Source organism: Gopherus evgoodei, chromosome 1 (genome assembly GCF_007399415.2).
Source record: "Gopherus evgoodei ecotype Sinaloan lineage chromosome 1, rGopEvg1_v1.p, whole genome shotgun sequence".
Taxonomy (NCBI): Eukaryota; Metazoa; Chordata; order Testudines; family Testudinidae; genus Gopherus; species Gopherus evgoodei.
Window position 1 is genome coordinate 60874373 of NC_044322.1, and position 21855 is coordinate 60896227.

Genomic DNA, 21855 nt, shown 5'->3' on the forward strand with positions numbered 1-21855 from the left:
TGCATCCTGGTGCTGTTGATTGGAGATCTTTGGTAGCCGTGCCCAGTCGGGACACGCATGCGCACTTGGTGTCTTGCGGCATCATTGGAGTCTGTTTGGCGCCTGCACATTCTGACCCCCTCTGTTCCTTCACAACCATCCTCGACTGAAGACAGAACTTGGGGCTACCCACATTCCAGAGGACCGAAGAGGGGATATTAAATCGGTCCTGGTAGAGGGACAGCTAGTATCCAGAACGGTGCTTCAGACATCTCTGGACATGACACCACAGCTCGCACCACAGCTACTGCAATGGTGATGCATTAGGGCCTCCTGGCTCTCCTCATCTGGCATCCCTAAAGAAATGCAGACCAAAGTGGAGGATTTACCGTTCGACAAAGACAGAGTTTTTTCCAGGAACACCAATGAAATCATTCACATGATGAAAGATTCCAGGGCTACCCTCCAAACACTAGGGATCTACAGCCGTCCTTCCGAGCGAGATACCAGCCTTACCAGAGGTCTTGCCTGCAGCAATACAGCCATCCACAGTCCAAGCAGCATGACACTGGGAGGTCCCGTGGCATGCCTAACAGATGTCGAAAAATCCAGTCTGAACAACCTGTGTCCCACCCGTCGGGCAACAAACTGCAATTTTGAAGTCTTGGTCGAGGGTCTGAGCGACCACTCCTTACCACCAATGCCTACTTGCCCTTTTGGCCATCGCCTCCACGCTTCCACCACACTTAGTGAAACATCACACAGGATTGCTGGGTCCTGGAAATAGTGCAGTCGGGCTATTCCGTCCCCTTTATTTAATGGCTCCCTACCCTTCCCCGTCCTTCTTCAAAGACCCCTCTGACAAACACCTACTTCAGGAAGAAGTAACTCACCTACTCCCTTAGGTGCAGTGGAACAAGTTCCAATACAACACAGAGGGAAGAGATTTTACTCCCAGTATTTCTTGACCCTGAAGAAAAGCAGGGATGGTGACCCATTCTAGACCTGTGACGACTCAACAAATTCGTCTGCTCCCAAAAATTCAGAATAGTCACGTTGGGCACAATAATACTGACGCTGGAATGAGGGGACTGGTTCTCAGCCTTCGACCTACAAGACGCATATTTCTATATCTCAATACACCCAGCACACAGACGATTCCTATGGTTCACATTGGAACATGACCGCTTCCAATAAAGAGTGCTCCCATTCAGTCTCTCCACCGTACTGCGAGTGTTTTCCAAGACTCTCACAGTGGTGGTGGCCCGCCTGCGCAAACAAGAAATCATATTTTTCCCATACCTGGATGACTGTGTCATCAAGGGCTAATTGTGCAAAGAAATGTATATGGCCGCACAGTCGACCATTGCTCTTTTCCAAAGGCTTGGACTGCAAACAAATGTTCAGAAATCCACTGTGATGCCTACACAGCAAATAGAGTTACCTGGACACAATTCTAGCCAGAGCCTTCCTCCTGCACGCCAGGTTCCTCGCCTTCAAACACCTCATACACACGGTATCCATCTGCCCAAGGATCAAAGCCGGGACTTGCCTGCAACTTCTGGGCCACATGGCAGCTACCACATTTGTGGTGAAACACACCAGACTACAAGAGGTGCTTAGAGGGCTGACTATTTTAGTGTACAAACCTGCGAAGTACAGCCTCCACATGATGGTAGCTCCACCTACAAACATGCTGAACTCACTGTACTAGTGGACAGAAAGGGAGAATATATGCACAGGAGTTCCCTTTTGCCAAAATTCCTCCGCACTCATGCTCATCACAGACGCCTCCCTGATAGGCTGGGGTGCACATCTGCAATCCACACAACGCAAGGCAGGTGTTCTGCACCGGAGGCCCATCTGCATATAAACCTCCTAGAACTCAGAGCATCTCATTCTCCCTCTTCCTCCCACTCATTCAGAACAAATCTATTTGAGTACTCATGGACAAACATTACATGCAAATTCTATATCGGGGGTCAGCAATCTCTGGCATGCGGCTCACCAGGGTAAGCAGTGGGAAGCTGTGGCCAGCACATCCCTTGCCCGCGCTGCTTCCCTCCACCCCCATTGGCCTGGGACAGTGAACCGCAGCCAGTGGGAGCCATGATCAGCCGAACCTGCTGATGCGGCAGATAGATAAACTGGCCCAGCCCACAAGGGTGCTTACCCTGGTGAGCCTCATGCCAGAGGTTGCGGACCCCTGTTTTACATCAACAGACAAGGGGGAGCAAGATCACACTCCCTGTGCAAAGAAGCCATCAAACTTTGGAACTGAGGCATAGGACATTGTGTAGACATCACGGCCTCATACCTGCTCAGGTGTCAGAACATCACCACTGGCACTCTCAGCAGGCACTTGTCACACAAACACGAATGGGAATTAACTCCTGTGATCGCATCCTACCTATTCTCCCTTTAGGGTTCTCCTTCAATAGATCTATTTGCATCAAGGAACCACAAATGCCAATTATTTTGCTACAGAGTGGAACTCGGAACCAGCTCCCTGGGAGATGCATTCCTAATTACATGGAACAGGACTCTTATATATGCATTCCCTCCAATTCCTCCTTTAATACACAGAGTTCTCTGCAAGATCAGGGACAACAAGGCCAAGGTCATACTTATTGCCCCAGCATGAGCCAGACAGACCTGGTATCCTTACCTGCTTTGCACATTGATCTGCTCTCTGAGAACTCTCCTGATGAGACCAGACTTCCTCTCCCAGAGCAATGGTTGCATCCTCCATCCACAACTGGAGAAACTTCATCCAATAGCCTGGCTCCTCGTTGATTCCAATTGCACGAACTAGCCTGTTCAGAGCAAGTCAGACACGTGTTATAACACAGTAGACACAACTCCACCCGCTATACTTACTTTCGAAAATGGAAACGATTCTCAATGTGGTGCTTACAGAAAACCCTCATACCCTGCACCACACCTCTTCCTGATATCCTAGACAACATTTTAGAACTCAAAAACAAAGATCAGAGTTCATCTCATGGCAATCAATGAGATTTCCACGAGAAACTGGACGGCTCCTCTATCTTCATCGACCCTACTACAAAATGCTTCCTTACCAGACTCCAAAACCTCTACCCTGAAGTCCACCACCTCCCCACACCTACCTGGAATTTGAACCTCATCCTCAGAGGCCTCATGAGACCTCCCTTTGAACAGACAGCTACCTCCTCCTTACTCCACATGTCCAGGAAGGTTGCATTCCTTGTGCCCATCAAATCAGCTAGAGGGGGTGGGGAAATAAGTGCACTCATCACCAACCCTTCATACACTAATTTCTTTAAGGACAAGACCACAATGCAACCCCACCCTCAATTTATGCCAAAGGTGATGTCCTCTTTCCATCTTAACCAGCTGATAAGGAGTTTGGGGTAAAAAGTGATAACCTCCTCACTTTTTACCCCAAACTCCACAAAAACTCACAGGAAGTGGCACTTCATACCCTTGACATTAGAAGGGCTATTGCCTTCTACTTGGACAGAACAAAATCATTTAGTAAATCACCGAGACACTTCATATCTACTGCAGAATGCTCCAAAGGAGCTGCTAACAGTGGCTCTCCTTGTGGATCTCTGACTATATTAGGTCCTGCTACCAGATCCATGACATTGAACCTCTTGACAGCATCAGAACTCATTCCACTCAAGCTATGTCAACATGGGTAGCATTCCTACACAACATACGCGTATGCAAAGCTGCTACATGGTCGTCGGACCATACGTTTTCCAAACACTATGCCATCATACAAGACACCAGAGTGGACGCTATAGTAGGTCATACAGTACTGTCTGCCACTGCCAAATCTGCAACTCCAAAGTCCCCCAACCATAATGAGTCCTGCTCTACATTTACCTGAAGTGGAGCACCCACAGGGACACCACTCGAAGAAGAGGTTATTCATCCTGTGCAGTAACTGAGGTTCTTCGAGATGTGTGTCCCTGTGGGTGCTCCACTACCCACCCTCCTCCCCTCTACTTTGGAGTTTGACTTAAAGGATTCTATGGTGGAGAAGGAACTGAGGGGGTCGGAACGCGCATGCACCAAACAGACTCCAACGCCGCCACAAGAGATGAACTGCGCACGTGCATCCCGACTGGGCTCTGCTACCAAAGATCTCTGATTAACAGCGCTGGAATGCACCAACACCTGAAGCGGAGCACTCACAGGGACACACATCTCGAAGAACCTCAGTTACTGCACAGGGTGAGTAACCTTCTCGTATACCCCCAAGAGCTCTGAAGGAATTCATATGTGAAATGGCAGAACTATTAACTGTAATTTGTAACCTATCATTTAAATCAGCTTCTGTACCAAAATCACTGGAGGATTGCTAATGTGATGCCAATTTTCATAAAGGGCTTCAGAGGTGATCCCAGCTGGTAAGCCTGATTTCAGTACCAGGCAAACTGGTTGGAATTATAGTAAAGAATAGAATTGTCAGACATATACGTGAACATAATTTGTTGGGGGAAGAATCAACTTTTTTTTTTTAAAGGAAATCATGCCTCACCAATCTACTAGAATTCTTTGAGGAGGTCAACAAGCATGTGGACAAGGGGGGATCCAGTGGATATAGTATACTTAGATTTTCAGAAAGCCTTTGACAAGGTCCCTCACCAAAGCTCTTAAGCAAAGTAAGCTGTCATGAGATACGCGGGAAGGTCCTCTCATAGACTGGTAAAAAGATATGGTTAAAAGATAGGAAACAAAGGGTAGGAATAAATGGCCAGTTTTCAGAATGGAGAGAGGTAAATAGTGGAGTCCCTCAGGGGTCTGTACTGGGACCATTACTATTCAACTTATTCATAAATGATCTGGAAAAAAGGGTAAACAGTGAGGTGGCAAAATTTGCAGATGATACAAAACTACTCAAGATAGTTAAGTCCAAAGCAGACTGCGAAGAGCTACTAAATTGAGTGATTGGGCAACAAAATGGCAGATGGAATTCAGTGCTGATAAACACAAAGTAATGCACCTTAAAAAACATAATCCCAACTGTACATATAAAATGATGGGGTCTAAATTAGCTGTTCCCACTCAGGAAAGAGATCTTGGAGTCATTGTGGATAGTTCTCTGAAAACATCCATTCAATCTCAAGAGGATGCTACTGTTTACCGCTGCAGCACCCCATCTACCAGCAGCATCTAGTAGACATACGGTGACATTGAAAAGAGACAAGAAACGATTTTTTTCCCTTTTCTTTGAGGGGGGGTAGGGGTAGTGGTAAATTGATGACATATTCCCTGAACCACTGGTGACAATGTTTTTGACCCTTCAGGCATTGGGAGCTTAGCCAAGAATGCAAATGCTTTTCAGAGACTGCGGGAACTGTGGGATAGCTCGAGTCCTCAGTCCCCCCTCCCTCCCTCCATGAGCGTCCATTTGATTCTTTGGCTTTCCGTTAGGCTTGTCACACAGCACTGTGTTGAGTCCCTGCTGTGGCCTCTGTCTATCATAGCCTGGAGATTTTTTCAAATGCTTTGGCATTTCATCTTCTGGAACAGAGCTCTGATAGAACAGATTTGTCTCCCCATACAGCGATCAGATCCAGTATCTTCCGTACGGTCCATGCTGGAGCTCTTTTTGGATTTGGGACTGCATGGCCACCTGTGCTGATCAATGCTTCACGCTGAGCAAACAGGAAATGAAATTCCAAAGTTCGCGGGGCTTTTCCTGTCTATCTGGCCAGTGCATCCGAGTTGAGATGGCTTTCCAGAACAGTCACAATGGTGCACTGTGGGATACCGCCAGGAAGCCAATACCGTCGAATTGCGGCCACACTAACCCTAATCCGACATGGCAATACCGATTTCAGCGCTACTCCCCTCGTCGGGGAAGAATACAGAAATCAGTTTTAAGAGCCCTTTATATTGATATAAAGGGATTCGTTGTGTGGACAAGTGCAGGGTTAAATCGGTTTAACGCTGCTAAATTCAGTATAAACGCGTAGTGTAGACCAGGCCTAAGGCTGGTAGAAGTCTATGTGGGTCTGTAGACAGACTGCTGGGGTCAGAGCTGCTGAACCGGGGCTGTCTAGCACACAGACACTTCACAGTGTGACCTGCATGGTTGTGAGCATCCTAGGCTGGAAGGTACAGCAGCAAAGCATTAAGACACTCAGGATTGGAGGGCAAGTGGCTGCACAACCTCTCACTGGTCTGGATTGCGCCCTGAACCACATGGCATCTTGGCAGTGTTTTTTTTATTCTGGAATTTTCTCCCTTTGGTCCACCAGAGAAAGAAGTTGGCAGTTTTTTAAGTTTATGGTGCAGAATACACTATGTGCTCTAGTTCAGTGGTTTTCAAATTGCAGGTCGCGACCCAGTACTGAGTCGTGGACTGTAAGGCACTGGGTCACAGCGGCTCTGGTCAGCACTGCCGACCAGGCCATTAAAAGTCCCATTGGTGGTGCTTCCCAGCTAAGGAAGGCTAGTCCCTACCTGTTCTGACACTGCACTGCGCCCTGGAAGCGGCCAGCAGTAGGTCCGCCTCCTAGACAGGTGGGGCACGTGTCTTGATGTGCTTCCCCCACTCCAAGCACTGGGTCCACACTCCCGTTGGCTGGTTCCTGGCCAATGGGAGCTGGAGGTGTGTGTGCCTGTGGGGGAGGTCTGTGGTGCCAGGACAGGTAGGAAGCCTGCCTTAGCACCCCTGCTGTGCTGTTGACTGGCAGTCGCCTTAGCACTCCCACCCCACTGCCCCAGTCCTCAGCCCTGAGCCCCCCCCAACCTGAAGCCCCTTCCTGCACACCAAACCCCTCATTCTTGGCCTCACCCTAGAGCCTGCACCCCCTCCCCAGAGCCCTGGCCTCCTCCAGTACCCCTGCCCCAGCCCAGAGCCCCCTCCCACACCCCAAACCCTTCATCCCCAGCTCCGTTGGGTCACAGGCATCAACAATTTTCTTCAACTGGGTCGCCAGAAAAAAACTTTGAAAATCACTGCTCTTGTTCTTTCCAGAGCTTATAGCCAGGGGAGTACTTATTGCACATACTTCATCAGTGGGTGAAGACAGTAGAGACAAAGCTGGGGTAGAATATACCATAGTTTATAAAAAAAAATAATAATAAATTTTATAGAAGTGTAGTTCTTTAACTATATGAAGATACTTTTAATGAGTATTTCCTCCCCAAAGATGATGTCCCTTGTAAATAGTGTGTGTTAGCTAAATGTGGATATGAAGTACTGGTTTAAAAAAAAAAGAAATACCAGTAAAGCTTCAGACCAGGTTTCACCTTGTTACAAATGATTTGTTTTGTCTTGCTTTCAGTTGAAGCGTCTTGTCATAATGGAGATGAAACCATGGAAACTATTGAAGCTGCTGAGGCACTTCTCAATATGGACTCCCCTGGTCCTATGTTGGATGAAAAAAGAATAAGTGAGTTGAACCATAGTAAATTAAATGTATATGTGACATGTTTATAAGAAAAATTTGAAGAAACTCAATATATTGCGGATTTTCCTATATGTATAAAAATAATATCAAAGTGTGGGTAGATGAAACTTGCTGGCTTTGTTGGTTGCTTTAACATGCAGCGTGGCAGCTTAGGGAATCACATAAGCATAGGCTAATCAGTGTCAGAGTTGGACGTTGGAGGTTATGAAAGAAAGGGAAATAAAATAGGATGTATGTGTGAGGATTTAAATGTAATATTGTGCTGAAATGCTACAGTTTATCTCGTTATTGGGTATTGTATTTCACATTGGCAAAGTAACTGAATGAATGCAGGTTACCTTAGATATGAATGAAAATGTCATGTTCTGTTGTGATCACAGCCTTAGTTTCTGTTGCAAGTATTAAATTATTCTGCACTGTGTTATGTATAAACCTCATGAACAGGCTTGTTCATTTGTGGGCTGATCTCTTCTGCTGTGACAACCTTAATTATAATAATAAATTTTATGTACATTATTATGGCTGTACTTTGACCTATTGACATTTTTCCTTATAATTGGAAGTGTTTTTTAAAAGTGCATTTAATTCTGTAAAAAGCATTGATGATGTCATCTTTTTTCCCCTAAGCAAATATGTTTGGTACATCTGAAGATGAAATTATTGTTGCTCCTGTCACCCATGTATCTGTCACACTTGATGGGATCCCTGAGGTTGTAGAGGTTCACCAAGTTCAAGACTCTTATGCTGAATCATCAGACACTCCAGAACTTGAGCAGCCTAAGAAGAAGAAAGGTAAGACATTCACAGGATATGTGAGTTTGGAATAGAAAATGCTTAGAGTTATGTTTTCTTCTTCTTGTGTATATACAGCAGCTGATTAACATTAATAGGAGCTACATATAGGCATCAAGACAACATAAACTAAGCTTACTCAGCTAGCTGTTCAGGAAAAGCACATGTGACAAAGTGAAAATTTTCTGTAGGTTTTTTTTTGTTTGTTTGTTTTTTTTAAGCCTAGGCATGCCTAGTTTCCCTTTGTATATTGCATTGCTACTCAGTGGATGCAAAAGGGTTGACACTGCTTCTGGAACAGCACAGGAGTTTTGTGTATGTGTGTGGCCTTGCTGTCTGGGGGGAATGAATACAGTCATGAAAGAGCTGGCTCAGACTGACTTGAATCCAGCAAGACATAGATGATGTCCCAACAACTGAACAAACACTTGCCAGCAGGCAGGACTTGAGAACTGAGCTGGAGAGCAAAGTGTCAGGTGACTGGAAGAAGGGTGGGCTCAGGAGGTTGGACCAGGGAAGACAAAGGAAAGAGACAGAGATCAAGTATATCAAAGATTGGCTGTCTGATTGTGGCACTGGTTTGACCAGGATGGACTATGGCTTAACTTCTGCCTCTCTGTGCTAACCTAACAACTTTCAGATTCATTGTGCCATAGTAATAAATGGTTACCTTGTTTTGAAAAGGTCGCCTGTGTCACTGTAAGTACTTATTGAGAGCATTGCGCCCTGAAGGGGTAGAATAAAACCTTCCATAGGACTCTTAGTTGGCTGGATTCACTACAGGGCTCCACGGAAAGAGACTGGAATTGTGGGTGCCAAAGGCCCAGTCTGGGAGTCGTGAAGGCCACGAGCCTGCCCCTGTGAAACTGTGTGACTCCTTAGGGCCTGATATACTACAGAGGTCACTTTCAGGAGACTGGTAACAGGCTGAATTATAGACCAGACACTGTGGCTCCAGGACACTTGTAAACTGAGCAAATGTGCTCAGATTCTAACAGTAGTTGGGATAGATCATATGGAATCATCATGCCCTACAAAACATGGAACTTTGCTATGCCATCTTTATAAAGTCACTCTTCAAAGCAGAACCACACTGTAAGTTGTAAGGCCTTTTGTCATTTAAGTGTTCTAGTAGTTGCTTCTGCGGTACCTCAAGCATTATACTATTAACTTAGTTCATTTACCTAAGACAGGTTTGAAAAAAGTACTCTGTTTTATTTAGCATTAGATTAAAATATATCCTGCATTCTTTGCTGGAAGCTGTTGGAGAATTGTTTGGCTTGAAGAATGTTTCTGTTAAGAACATGAGAAAAGAGCTAAGTTGTCTTTCTTTGTGGAAGCCTGATTGCCGCAACTGTTATAATAGTCTCAATTTCCGATAGTTGTGTGTTTTTGTGTCTGTTGTCTGGTATTTATCACAATATGGTTTGCAGTAGATTGCAGCCTGCTTAGCAGACTCTGTAAGCTATCTGTCCAGCTAAATAAGCATCTAAACGGGGAAAGTCAGCATGCCTCATTGGGCTATCTGTTGTTAAAAATTATTGAATGGAATTTGTAGTTTAATTTGTTTTAAATTTCTTATTATTTTACTGGATTTAGGTGCTTGTATAGCTATTAAAATAGAGTTACAAAAATAAAAATAACACATACATCCTGAAAAGCCTATACAAAAACACAGTAATATCAATTACACAACGTCTGATCAAGCTTTGTACTATACCTTGAAGAGTTACAAATTCAGACTGTTGAACTAGAGGGGGAAATGCTCCAAAGCAGAGGCTGCATTAGGAAACTGCCCAGGGGAATGGTGGCTTGAGTGTCTTCACTGATTGCAATGTTGATGATGTCAGACATCAATTTCAGAGTAATGTGGTTCAGAAAACTAGTACTTTATAGGTTAAAACCAACATCTTAAACTCCAGCTGGCCAGATTACAGAGTACCAGTGTTATGTGCTCTATGTGATATATCATTCAGTAAGCAAGGACCTATGTCCTGTAGTAAGTTCAGTTTCCAGATGGTCTCGTGATATAGTCACGTTCAAGTAGAATGCCTTGCAATAATCTAGGCTTGAGGGGAGACAGGCATGGATTATTTTAGCAGCATGGTTTGTTTCCAAAATTCAAGGCCAGGACATGGCACAGCAGGGCGCACTCTTGGCTACAGCTGTTAGAGTAACCAAGGATCTGAGACCCCCTAAATTGCTAACCTGTTTAAACAAATTTTAGATTTTCCCTCAATCAGAAATGCTATGATACGGGACAGTCAGCTCTTCTGATTGTTTCATTAAACTACCAAACATTACCTCAGTCTTGACTAGATTGAACCTCAGCCACCTAGTTCTCATTCAAGCCTCAATTTAATTAATTCCTGGCAAAATCAGACCAATGTTGATGTGAAGCTGGCGTTCTCAGTTTACTAAAGGCACTGCAGTCTATCTCCTCACTCTCCTTCTCAATGTGCTTGCATACATTTCATACAGACGAGGACACAAGATGGAATCCTTCAGCACCCCATCTGACTGAGCCCTCAGGGCAGAAGAGCATTCAATCAAAGCAATCTTATAGGACTTCTTGCACAAAAGTAGCTGAGCTATTCAAGATGTCTCCATCTAACCCTGGTAGGGACCACTGACATTTCAGCAATCCCTCATGGTCAGTTAAATTAAAGATCCAAAACAATGGGTCTCAACCATTGTCATATACTGACCGCATGTGCCAACAGAAATATTTCAGGACTTCACCCCTCCCCCAATCTAGCCATAAAGAAATGAAAGGCAGTTGTGACCCCCAAGGTCAAGAACCCAGCACCAAAAGAGTTATCTTTGTTGATAGCTATGATGACATCCTTGGCAACATGATCAGTACAGTTTCTGCCCCATACCCAGCCCTGAATCCTACATGACTGGGGGAAGAAAACAAATATTGCCAGAGTTGCTCACCACAGTTGTTTCAATAACGCTTTTTCCAGAGTGAAGGTCATGCAAATATAGATACTTAGCAAGATTGTCTGTGTCAAAAGATGGCTGCCTGAGCAGAGGCCTTGCAGTGCCTTCCAAAAAACCCCCAGCTGGTATCCTGCCTACTCATGCTGCCAAAGGGAATATTGACATTTCAGGCCAACAGAAGGCTGAGCTGGCTTTCACCAACCAGTAAAGGATGAGATTTTATTTCATGGACTAAAACTTATAGTTCCTCAGGTCCTACAAAATCTCAGTGAGCAACATTTGCTGAATTGCAGAACTTCTGAACCCTGAAGATATTGCTCTGTTACTATGAAACTGACAGGTCAGTCCAGAAGTGACTAGGTTTAATCACAAAGTAATATGCAAATTCCTCACAATGAGAAAATCTTGACTCTCTGTATCAGAATTATTTTATGATTTGTATTATGGTAGCACTTAGAGGCCAAACCAAGAATGGACTCATAGACTTTAAGGTCAGAAGGGACCATTATGATCATCTAGTCTGACCTCCTGCACAAAGCAGGCCACAGAATCCTACTCATCCACTCCTGTAACAACCCCCTAACCTATGTCTGAGTTATAGAAGTCTTCAAATTGTGGTTTGAAGATCTCAAGCTGCAGAGAATCCTCCAGCAAGTGACCCATGCCCAACGCTGCAGAGGAAGGCAAAAAACCTCCAGGGCCTCTGCCAATCTGCCGTGGAGGAAAATTCCTTCCTGACCCCAAATATGGCGATCAGCTAAACCCTGAGCATGTGGGCAAGACTCACCAGCCAGCACCTAGGAAAGAATTCTCTGCAGTAACTCAGATCCCATCCCATATGACATCCCATCACAGACCACTGGGCATACTTACCTGTTGATAATCAAAGATCAATTGCCAAAATTAATTGCCAAAATTAAGCTATCCCATCATACCATCCCTTCCATAAACTTATCAAGCTTAGTCTTAAAGCCAGATATGTCTTTTGCCCCCACTACTCCCCTTGGAAGGCTGTTCCAGAACTTCAGTCCTCTAATGGTTAGAAACCTTTGTCTAATTTCGAGTATAAACTTCCTAGTGTCCAGTTCATACCCATTTGTTCTTGTGTCCACATTGGTACTAAGCTTAAATAATTCCTCTCCCTCCCTAATATTAATCCCTCTGATATATTTATAAAGAGCAATCATATCCCACCCTCAACCTTCTTTTGCTTAGGCTAAACAAGCCAAGCTCTTTCAATCTCCTTTCATAGGACAGGTTTTCCATTCCTCGGGTCATCCTAGTAGCCCATCTCTGAACCTGTTCCAGTTTGAATTCATCCTTCTTAAACATGGGAGACCAGAACTACACACAGTATTCCAGATGAGGTCTCACCAGTGCCTTATATAACAGTACTAACACCTCCTTATCTTTGCTGGAAATACCTCGTCTGATGCATCCTAAAACTGCATTAGCTTTTTTAATGGCCATATCACATTGGCGGCTCATAGTGATCCTGTGATCAACCAATACTCCAAGGTCCTTCTCCTCTTCTGTTACTTCCAACTGATGCGTCCCCAATTTATAACTAAAATTCTTATTATTAATCCCCAAATGCATGACCCCTTGAACTTTTTACTATTAAATTTCATCCTATTACTATTACTTCAGTTTACAAGGTCATCCAGATCTTCCTGTATGATATCCCGGTCCTTCTCTGTGTTAGCAATACCTCCCAGCTTTGTGTCATCCACAAACTTTATTAGCACGTTCCCGCTTTTTGTGCCAAGGTCAGTAATAAAAAGGTTTAATAAGATTGGTCCCAAAACTGATCCCTGAGGAACTCTACTAGTAACCTCCTTCCAGCCTGACAGTGCACCCTTCAGTACGACCCGTTGTAGTCTCCCCTTTAATCAGTTCCTTATCCACCTTTCAGTTTTCATATTGATCCCCATCTTTTCCAATTTAACTAATAATTCCCCATGTGGAACCGTGTCAAATGCCTTACTGAAATCGAGGTAAATTAGATCTACTGCATTTCCTTTGTCTAAATAATCTGTTACCTTCTCAAAGAAGGAGATCAGGTTGGTTTGGCACGATCTACCTTTTGTAAAACCATGTTGTAATTTGTCCCAATTACCATTGACCTCAATGTCCTTAACTACTTTCTCCTTCAAAATTTTTTCCAAGACCTTACATACTACAGATGTCAAACTAACAGGCCTATAGTTACTGGGATCACTCTTTTCCCCTTTCTTAAAAATAGGAACTACGTTAGCAATTCTCCAGTCGTACGGTACGACCCCTGAGTTTACCGATTCATTAAAAATTCTTGCTAATGGGCTTGCAATTTCATGTGCCAGTTCCTTTAATATTCTTGGTTAAAGATTATCTGGGCCCTCTGATTTTGTCCCATTAAGCTGTTCGAGTTTGGCTTCTACCTCGGATGTGGTAGTATCTACCTCCATATCCTCATTCCCATTTGTCATCCTTCCATTATCACTAAGCTACTCATTAGCCTCATTAAAGACTGAGCCAAAGTATTTATTTAGCTATTGGGCCATGCCTAGGTTATCCTTAACCTCCATTCCATCCTCAGTGTTTAGCGGTCCCACTTTTTCTTTCTTAGTTTTCTTCTTATTTATATGGCTATAGAACCTTTTACTATTGGTTTTAATTCCCTTTGCAAGGTCCAGCTCTACATGGCTTTTAGCCTTTCTCACTTTATCCCTACACGTTCTGACCTCAATAAGGTAGCTTTCCTTGCTAATCCCTCCCATCTTCCACTCCTTGTAGGCTTTCTGCTTTTTCTTAATCACCTCTCTGAGATGCTTGCTCATCCAGCTTGGTCTGCAACTCCTGCCTATAGCTTTTTTTTCCCCTTTCTTGGGATGCAGGATTCTGATAGTTTCTGCAGCTTCGACTTAAAGTAATTCCAGGCCTCCTCCGCCTTTAGATCCACAAGTTCTTCAGTCCAATCCACTTCCCTAACTAATTTCCTTAATTCTTTAAAGTTAGCCCTTTTGAAGTAAAAAACCCTAGTCCCAGATCTATTTTTGTTTATCTTTCCATCTAGTTTGAACTGAATTAGCTCATGATCACTCGAACCAAGGTTGTCCCCTACAACCATTTCTTCTATGAGGTCCTCACTACTCACCAAAACCAAATCTAAAATGGCATCCCCTCTTGTTGGTTCTTCAACTACTTGGTGAAGAAATCCATCAACTTATCACATCCAGTAAAATCTGAGCCCTATTATTGTTAGTAGCACTTGTCCTCCAGTCTATATCTGGGAAGTTAAAGTCTCCCATGATCACACAATTCCCATTAGTGTTTACTTCATTAAAAACATTAAAGAGATCTCTATCCATATCCAAATCAGATCCTGGCGGTCTGTAGCACACCCCAAGCACTATCTCAGGGGAGCTCTAGTAGCTTTCTTTCCCAGTGTGATTTTTGCCCAGACAGACTCTGTTTTATCCATTCCATCACTTCTTATTTATTTACAGTTAACCTCATCATTGATATACAATGCTACTCCACCACCTTTGCCTTTATTTCTGTCTTTCCTAAACAGCACATAGCCTTCAATACCTGTACTCCTGTCATGACTACTATTCCACCATGTTTCTGTTATCCCTATAATATCCAGTTTCACTTCTTGCACCAATAGCTCTAGTTCCTCCATTTTGTTACCTAGGCGCCTCATATTAGTGTACAGACATCTTAATTTTTGCCATTTGGCTTCAATAACATTCTTTACCTGGTTAGACATTCTACCACCAGCATCACCTGTTAGACTGGTATCTACACTACCCTTCCTCCTTATGTCAATTCTTCTGTCCACGGCTGTATCCTCTCTTACTTTGTTTTCTTCCTTCTCAAGGTTAAATCCGGCATGGAGATTACCTGGACAGCTCCCAACCATCTCCCCCAAATTCCTAGTTTAAAGCTCTCTTAATCAGTTGTGCCAGCCTCCATCCTAGAAGTCTATTTCCCTCCTTACTCAGGTGAAGTCCATCCCGAGGGAACAGTCTTCTATCCATAAACGCTTCCCAGTGGCCGTACATCCCAAAGCCCTCCTTATAGCACCGCTGCCTGAGCCATCTGTTGATCACCATAATCTTATAACACTTTTGTTGCCCTTCTGTAGGAACCGGCAGAATCCCACTGAAGATCACCTGAACCTCGATTTCCTTAAGCGTCTTCCCCAGTCTGACATAGTCTCCCTTGATACGTTCCAGTCTAGCCGTATCATTCGTTCCCACATGAAGGACAATCAATGGATTCTTCCCCGCTCCCGTTAGGATCCTTTTCAGCCTCAGGTCCACATCCCGTATCTTAGCACCCGGCAGACAGCACACCCTTCTGTTCTCTGGATCAGCTCTAGTTACAGGCCTGTCTGTTCTTCTCAGTAAGGAATCCCCAATCACGTAGACCTGCCTTTTCCTAGTGACAGTGTGATTCTCCCGTCTATCCCCTGCTCCCACTGGCTGCAAGTCCTCTCGATTCCCATTCACCCTTGCAATCCTCCGCAACCCTTCCCGTATCCTCGTGGGGCTCATATTTGGTGTTGTCTCCATTGACTCCTCCCCTCTTCCTGTAGGACTAGCAGCTCTTCTTCTCTTTTTCCTTGCCCTCTCTCCTTCAGCAACCACCTGCTGTGCCCCTTCTTCATTTTCCAACTCCGCAAACCTGTTCCTGAGTTCTGTTTCTCCTTCACTGGCCTGTCTTTTCCTCTGTCTGGTTCTCTTAGTCACATGCTTCCACCGTCCACTTTTCTCACCCAGCAGTCTCTCCTCAGAATTCTTTCGTCCTGCTTCCATCTGCAAGTCTGAGCTTATCCCTTCAGCCTCCTCATGTCTTTGCTCCATCATCTGCTCGAACCCCCTTCTAAACTCAACCAGAGTTTCCACCTGCATCTCCAGTCCTCGGATCTTTTCTTCCATCAGCTCCATCAGGCAGCACTTCATGCAGACAAAACTCTTTCAGGTACCCCCTCCAGGATCATGTACATGCTGCAGTTTCCACATCCAGTCATCCTCATTGTCTTTCGCTGCTCCCTCTATATCGGTCATAGCCTTCCTACCAGAACCTGTTAGTCCAAGAAACGCAAACCAAAGCAAACCCCCAACAGGCACCAGAACACTGGCAAACCACCACCCACTCCCTTCACTAGCCTGTCAGTTCCTCTGCCTAGGTCTCTAAGTCTTCCCTGTAAACTCCCACTGAAACTCCCCTGTTTACAGCTCCGTTTGGCTGCTGTGCCGCTGCAACTGTCTATGCCGCTGCCTGACTGGCTGGCTACTTTTATAGGACCCCTGAGCAGACAAGCCCCGCCCCCTAAACAGGGCTCAGCTTCTCTCCCAGCACACAGCCTCAGCAGCCTCCACACATACAAACTACAAAATACAATACACAAAATACAAAAACTTGCTAGGCACTGTGTAGATGCATTGCTTGCATACTACACAGGCAAGACAAACTCTTCGGGAAAGGGTCACAGGGTAAATAGAGGGACCATGAAATGACTTGCCCAAGGTTATGCATGTTGTCAGTAGTAGAGCTGGGAACAGAACCATGATTTTCTGAGTGCCAGGTCAGTACTTCATCCACTGGATTATGTTGCTTCTCACCAGAGTAGAGATAATATGTAAATAAAATCCTTATTGTGCCTAGACATTGCCAAAGTGCCCAAGGGGCTAAGTAGGAAACTTGACTTGCCTAGTATTTGCCAGAAAACTCAGTCTTGAGGGTTCAGGACCAAAACCACAATGCTATAAAATCTGACATCTAAATGAATGGGGAGCAATAGAAAAACAGATTATGGATTTTGTTAAGAAATACATATGTGGGAGTTTCATTTTTGACCCTGCTCGAATAGTTGATCTCTGATTTTTCCAAAGAAATGCTCTTCATTCTTGTCAGGAGCTTTAACTAATTCCTCCCTCTCACTCTTCATAGGGGCCTTGAAACACAGCCACCATCTTTCTGGCTAAAAAGGATGTGATGCTTTTCAGAACCTATTTATGTCACTCCCTGTTTGGCTGGAGATGGCACTGCTGGGCAATAAAAGGGAGCTGCTTCTGCCCTCTTTTTTTGGTATTTCTAGGCACTGCATGCCAAATGTGTAAGAATTTAGAATTGAAAATGAGTGTTTCCCCCACATGGCAGTGCAGACCACTGCTATCAATGGAACTTTCTTCTCATATATTAAAGAGCTAAAGAATCTTGTTTTGTCTCTAAGTTTTGATGCTAGCTAGACAAGACTGTCATGTGTATTTTATCTAGCCTTTTAATTTAAAAAATATAGTTAAAAAGATGAATAAACTACTGTTAATTGCCTTTAGGTGTCCTAAAACGGACAAAAAAATACGGATTTCAAAGCAGAAGTATATAGCTTATGTATCTAATTTTTGAAAAATAGGTAAAATCTTTGAAGCAAGAACAGCTAAATTGATTAGTGCTATGCGGAGTTCCCTCAACATCTGTTAGTGTCAATGAGCATTAAGAGTGCTCAGTACTTTACAGCAGGAGTCGACAACCTCTGGCACACGGCTCGCCAGGGTAAGCACCCTGGCAGGCTGGGCCAGTTGGTTTATCTGCCATGTCGGCAGGTTTGGCCGATTGCGGCTCCCACTGGCTGTGGTTCGCTGTCCCAGGCCAATGGGGGTGGCGTGAAGCCATGGTCAGCACATCCCTCGCCCGCACTGCTTCCCGCCACCCCCATTGGCCTGGGACGGCAAACTGCGACCAGTGGGAGCCGCCGTCGTCCGAACCTGCCGACGCGGCAGGTAAACAAACTGGCCCAACTCCTGGTTAGCCGTGTGCTAGAGGTTGACGATCCCTGCTTTACAGGAATGGGCCATTAAGAAGAAATGTAAGTATTGATATGGGGAGGAATATAAAAAAAAAAGGAGCTATTCAATGAGTTAATGTTCTTTTCCAGATCACATTGTTATGTTGAAATTTACGTAATAGTGGTTTCATTTCAGGGAAAAAGTCCAAATCTTCTCGTCCTGAATCCCCTACGACAACTCCAAATATATCAGTGAAAAAGAAAAACAAAGATGGAAAGGGTAAGTGTGATGGTTTGAGTAGAATGTTTGTCTTCAGTGTTTTAAATTGAAAACTGAATCTGTGTCACATAAGAATGAAGCCTACCAGCTTTCTCAGTATGCAAAAATAAATCGTGTGTTTCCACATGCTCAGAAGACATGGTTGCCATCTTCTTTTAAAGCGGGGAGAGAGGGGAAGAGTGCAGGAAACTCCTTTGGAAGATACTCAGTTCCTGGGAGGAATAATCCATTCTTCAGCTTATTAATGGAATCTTGGGAGATCTTCAACCCCCAACAAGCACTGCTCTATTTCAGGTCAAGTCTAGAGGGATGTTTTGCATTGTAGTAGTGTTTCTTGGGATGTTGTTGCTTCGACAGCTGATATTTGGAAACATTTTCCATTTGTCTGTTTCTAAATCTGCATAAGATGATCAAAGCTTACACATGGGTGGCAGGAAGAACAGTTCCCTTGTTTAAGAAGAAAGTGAAGCCTCCAGAAGAAATGTGTCAGAGAAAGTTCCCTGGTACTCCCTCCTCTGCTATCCCAACTCTCCCTCCCTCGCATTAATACAATCAAAACCAACACCTAATAGAATATAATTTGACAGCATGAATCATTTTATTTTATAGTAAACTATGCAGCAGAATCGTCCTGTTTTTGCCAGTGGATCCTAATATGCTTCAATTGCTTTCTTGTTTGGCATGGTATAAGCTTTTATTTACTGCACATATTATATGTAATGGTTAAAACATTAAAGTAAGGATATCTTTAACCTGTGAAGAATCATCTTGCGGGCCTCAGTTCAGCAAAGTACTTAAGCACCTGCTTAATTCCCAATCACTATAGTGGTACTTTAGTGTATATTTAACTGCTTTGCTGAACAGGGCTGGACTTGAGCTTTTTGCTGATTCAGAGCCAAAGATGGCAAAATAATAATGTTCTGTTAAGAAATAATTCAATTGGAATGGAAGGATAGTCACGTGTAGGAATTCTCAACCTGAAATTACAGTCTGTTCAGAAAGTAACAGGCACTCAGTTCCTGGAGCTTTGTTGTATTTGTGACTTAAATAAAAGTTAAGAAATCAATATAACTGCATTTGGGGAGTTTATATCTCCTGAAGGCTTTATTTTTTTATTTTAGGAAATACAATTTATCTTTGGGAGTTTCTCTTAGCACTGCTCCAGGACAAAGCTACGTGTCCCAAATATATCAAATGGACTCAAAGAGAAAAGGGCATTTTTAAACTGGTAGATTCCAAGGCTGTGTCCAGATTGTGGGGAAAGCACAAAAACAAACCTGATATGAATTATGAAACAATGGGCAGAGCTCTCAGGTATGTGAGTTTTTAATAGTTGATTATTTTTGTCACAGCATTTTCATGTATTGAAAGCTTGTTGTTATCTGTTTAACAACTGTGAAGGGCTTTTTCCTAAGATGAGTTCCAGTTTTTGAAATATGAAGCTGTTGGGTTTTGGGTGGGAGGGGCGGGGGGAAGAAATGGGGGGGACGCTACAAAAATCTTAGAAGTTAAAAGCTTAATTTGAAGTTTATACAGAGCAAATTATACAGTAGAAGATTAAAAAAAGATTAGGATATACACTGCTGTCCAATGACAAATCTGTGAAACTTGTTTTATTGGCAGAAATTTGTTTTGTGGGTTTTATAAAGTGCTTACGTGAAAGTATTTGTAATTCTGTAGAAATCCTGCAAACTCAGAGCTTTCTTTTGTATTGCATCCGGATTTTTTTACACTTCATTAGTATGGATAATATTGGATTGATTATTTTAAATGAATGCAACTTTATTGAAGAGGCAAAATATCTGATTTATATAGTAAGCTGTACAACTTACGTGGAGTGTGGTTTTAATGCTTTGCACATTTAAAGAAATAGAGGTAGATCATCCCTAACCTAAAAAAATTAATGATGCCTATTACAAATGAAGCACCTTCACTTCTGTTGTAAAAGCTATTGGAAAACTAGTAATGTGTTCTAAATGCAATACAATAATTTCCATGATCAGTTAACCAAAGTATTACGGTTGACTGATATATCTCCCACAGTGCTTAATAATGTAGGAAGATTTGAGTAGCCAATACTTCTTCAAGACCAAGCACACACAGTTTCAGGAGACTGAAAAGTCTGAGTGACAAGCCTTTACAACAAACTCCCGTAAATTAAACTTAAAGGTGGCCATCAAATTATTAATTGTATTAACCTTAATATGTGCCAAATGACCCAGTTTCAAATCCAAGATATGAGGGTGTTCCACCTCAGCAGAATTCTGAATTCCCCAATTTGCCTGTATATATATTAGAAAAGCATCTAATCATATATGAGTACCTGTGCAAACTGGAAACTTGCTCATACAGAAAAGTTTGTGCAAATTAGGTGAGCAATTGCACAACCACAGATAGATGCAAGCCTAATTTCTAAACATATTCCCTATTTTTTGGGCCTTCTAACGACTACTGTAATAATAGTAATAATTTTGCTTAAAGCACTCTCCTCTCTTCCCCCCCAACCCTCTGGCTTTTTATACCTTTATTGTAACTCAATTTGTAAACACAATGGACAGTAATGTTTCCCTATCCTCTCCCCTTTGCTCTACAAGAACCCTGTAGTGATAGGTAATATAGCTATTTATATATTCTTTATATTATGCACTTTATTTAGTAAAGAAAGAATTTTAATATTTGACAAAGATGGGCGACTTGCGTCAAGATAGTGTAATTTTACCAGGATTATCAAAGTGTCATTTAACATTAGGCATTGCGATAAAATGAATAGTAATATTGATATCATGAAGTGTAAGTTGCTGTGAGTGATATACAATATGTCTCCATCCTTGAGCATAAAGAAGGGTAACAGGAAATGTCAGCAGGCAGTGATTGTTATTTAGATTTATAAACAAAAACCCCTCCACTTAATTGCTGATGATGATTAGTCTTTTTTCATAGCGAATTATGCTATATAACTTGTTGATGTATGTGCCTGCTTTGAACAGATACTATTACCAAAGAGGTATACTGGCTAAAGTAGAAGGTCAGCGCTTGGTGTATCAGTTTAAAGAAATGCCAAAAGATCTTATCTACATAGATGATGAGGATCAGAGTCCCAGTACCGAGTCTTCAGATTCCTCTTTATTGTCAACAACTGCGACTAATAGAAACCAATCAGGCAGATCTAAAGCGTCTAACACAGGAACAAGAGGAGGATCCACCACAGTTCTAAAAACAACAGGGAACTCTAAGTCTACTAAACTTAAGGAGCCTGTGGAAGCCGTACAACAGCAAATACCTGGTTTCGCATCTGACGTTTTGAGGACAATGCAATCTGCCCAGTCAATACATCCAACTCAGCTTTTTCGGACAGTTCATGTAATGCAGCCAGTGCAATCCATCACAGAAGGACATGCAACTGTAACTAGTAACATGCAGGATGACACATTACATTCCTCTGTTCAAAACATAAGGTAAGAAAATGTGAAGGAAGGTGATTTATGAACATTTTCACTATCCAATGTGGCTGTTTTCTATTTTGCCACATTGCTCTCCTCTTAATTCAGTTATTGTGATGTGAACACAGTGTGAATGATCAATACATTGGTCTCATTTTTCTGTTGCATTGTAAAATGAGTACTCTGCTAAGACGTATTTAGGAAAGGGAAGAAAATTGCAAA

The 21855-nt window shown here is 43.1% G+C and overlaps 1 protein-coding gene across 1 annotated transcript in view; it reads left to right on the top strand.

Moving 5' to 3' along the window:
- ELF1 (E74 like ETS transcription factor 1) overlaps window positions 1-21855 on the top strand; it is a 60684-nt gene that overhangs the window by 22352 nt on the left and 16477 nt on the right. Inside the window, exons 3-7 of the mRNA XM_030565972.1 lie at window positions 7272-7379; window positions 8025-8189; window positions 18110-18193; window positions 19315-19507; window positions 21181-21648. Of these exons, the coding sequence (XP_030421832.1) occupies window positions 7272-7379; window positions 8025-8189; window positions 18110-18193; window positions 19315-19507; window positions 21181-21648 (1018 nt within the window). The remainder of the gene's footprint in view (window positions 1-7271; window positions 7380-8024; window positions 8190-18109; window positions 18194-19314; window positions 19508-21180; window positions 21649-21855) is intronic.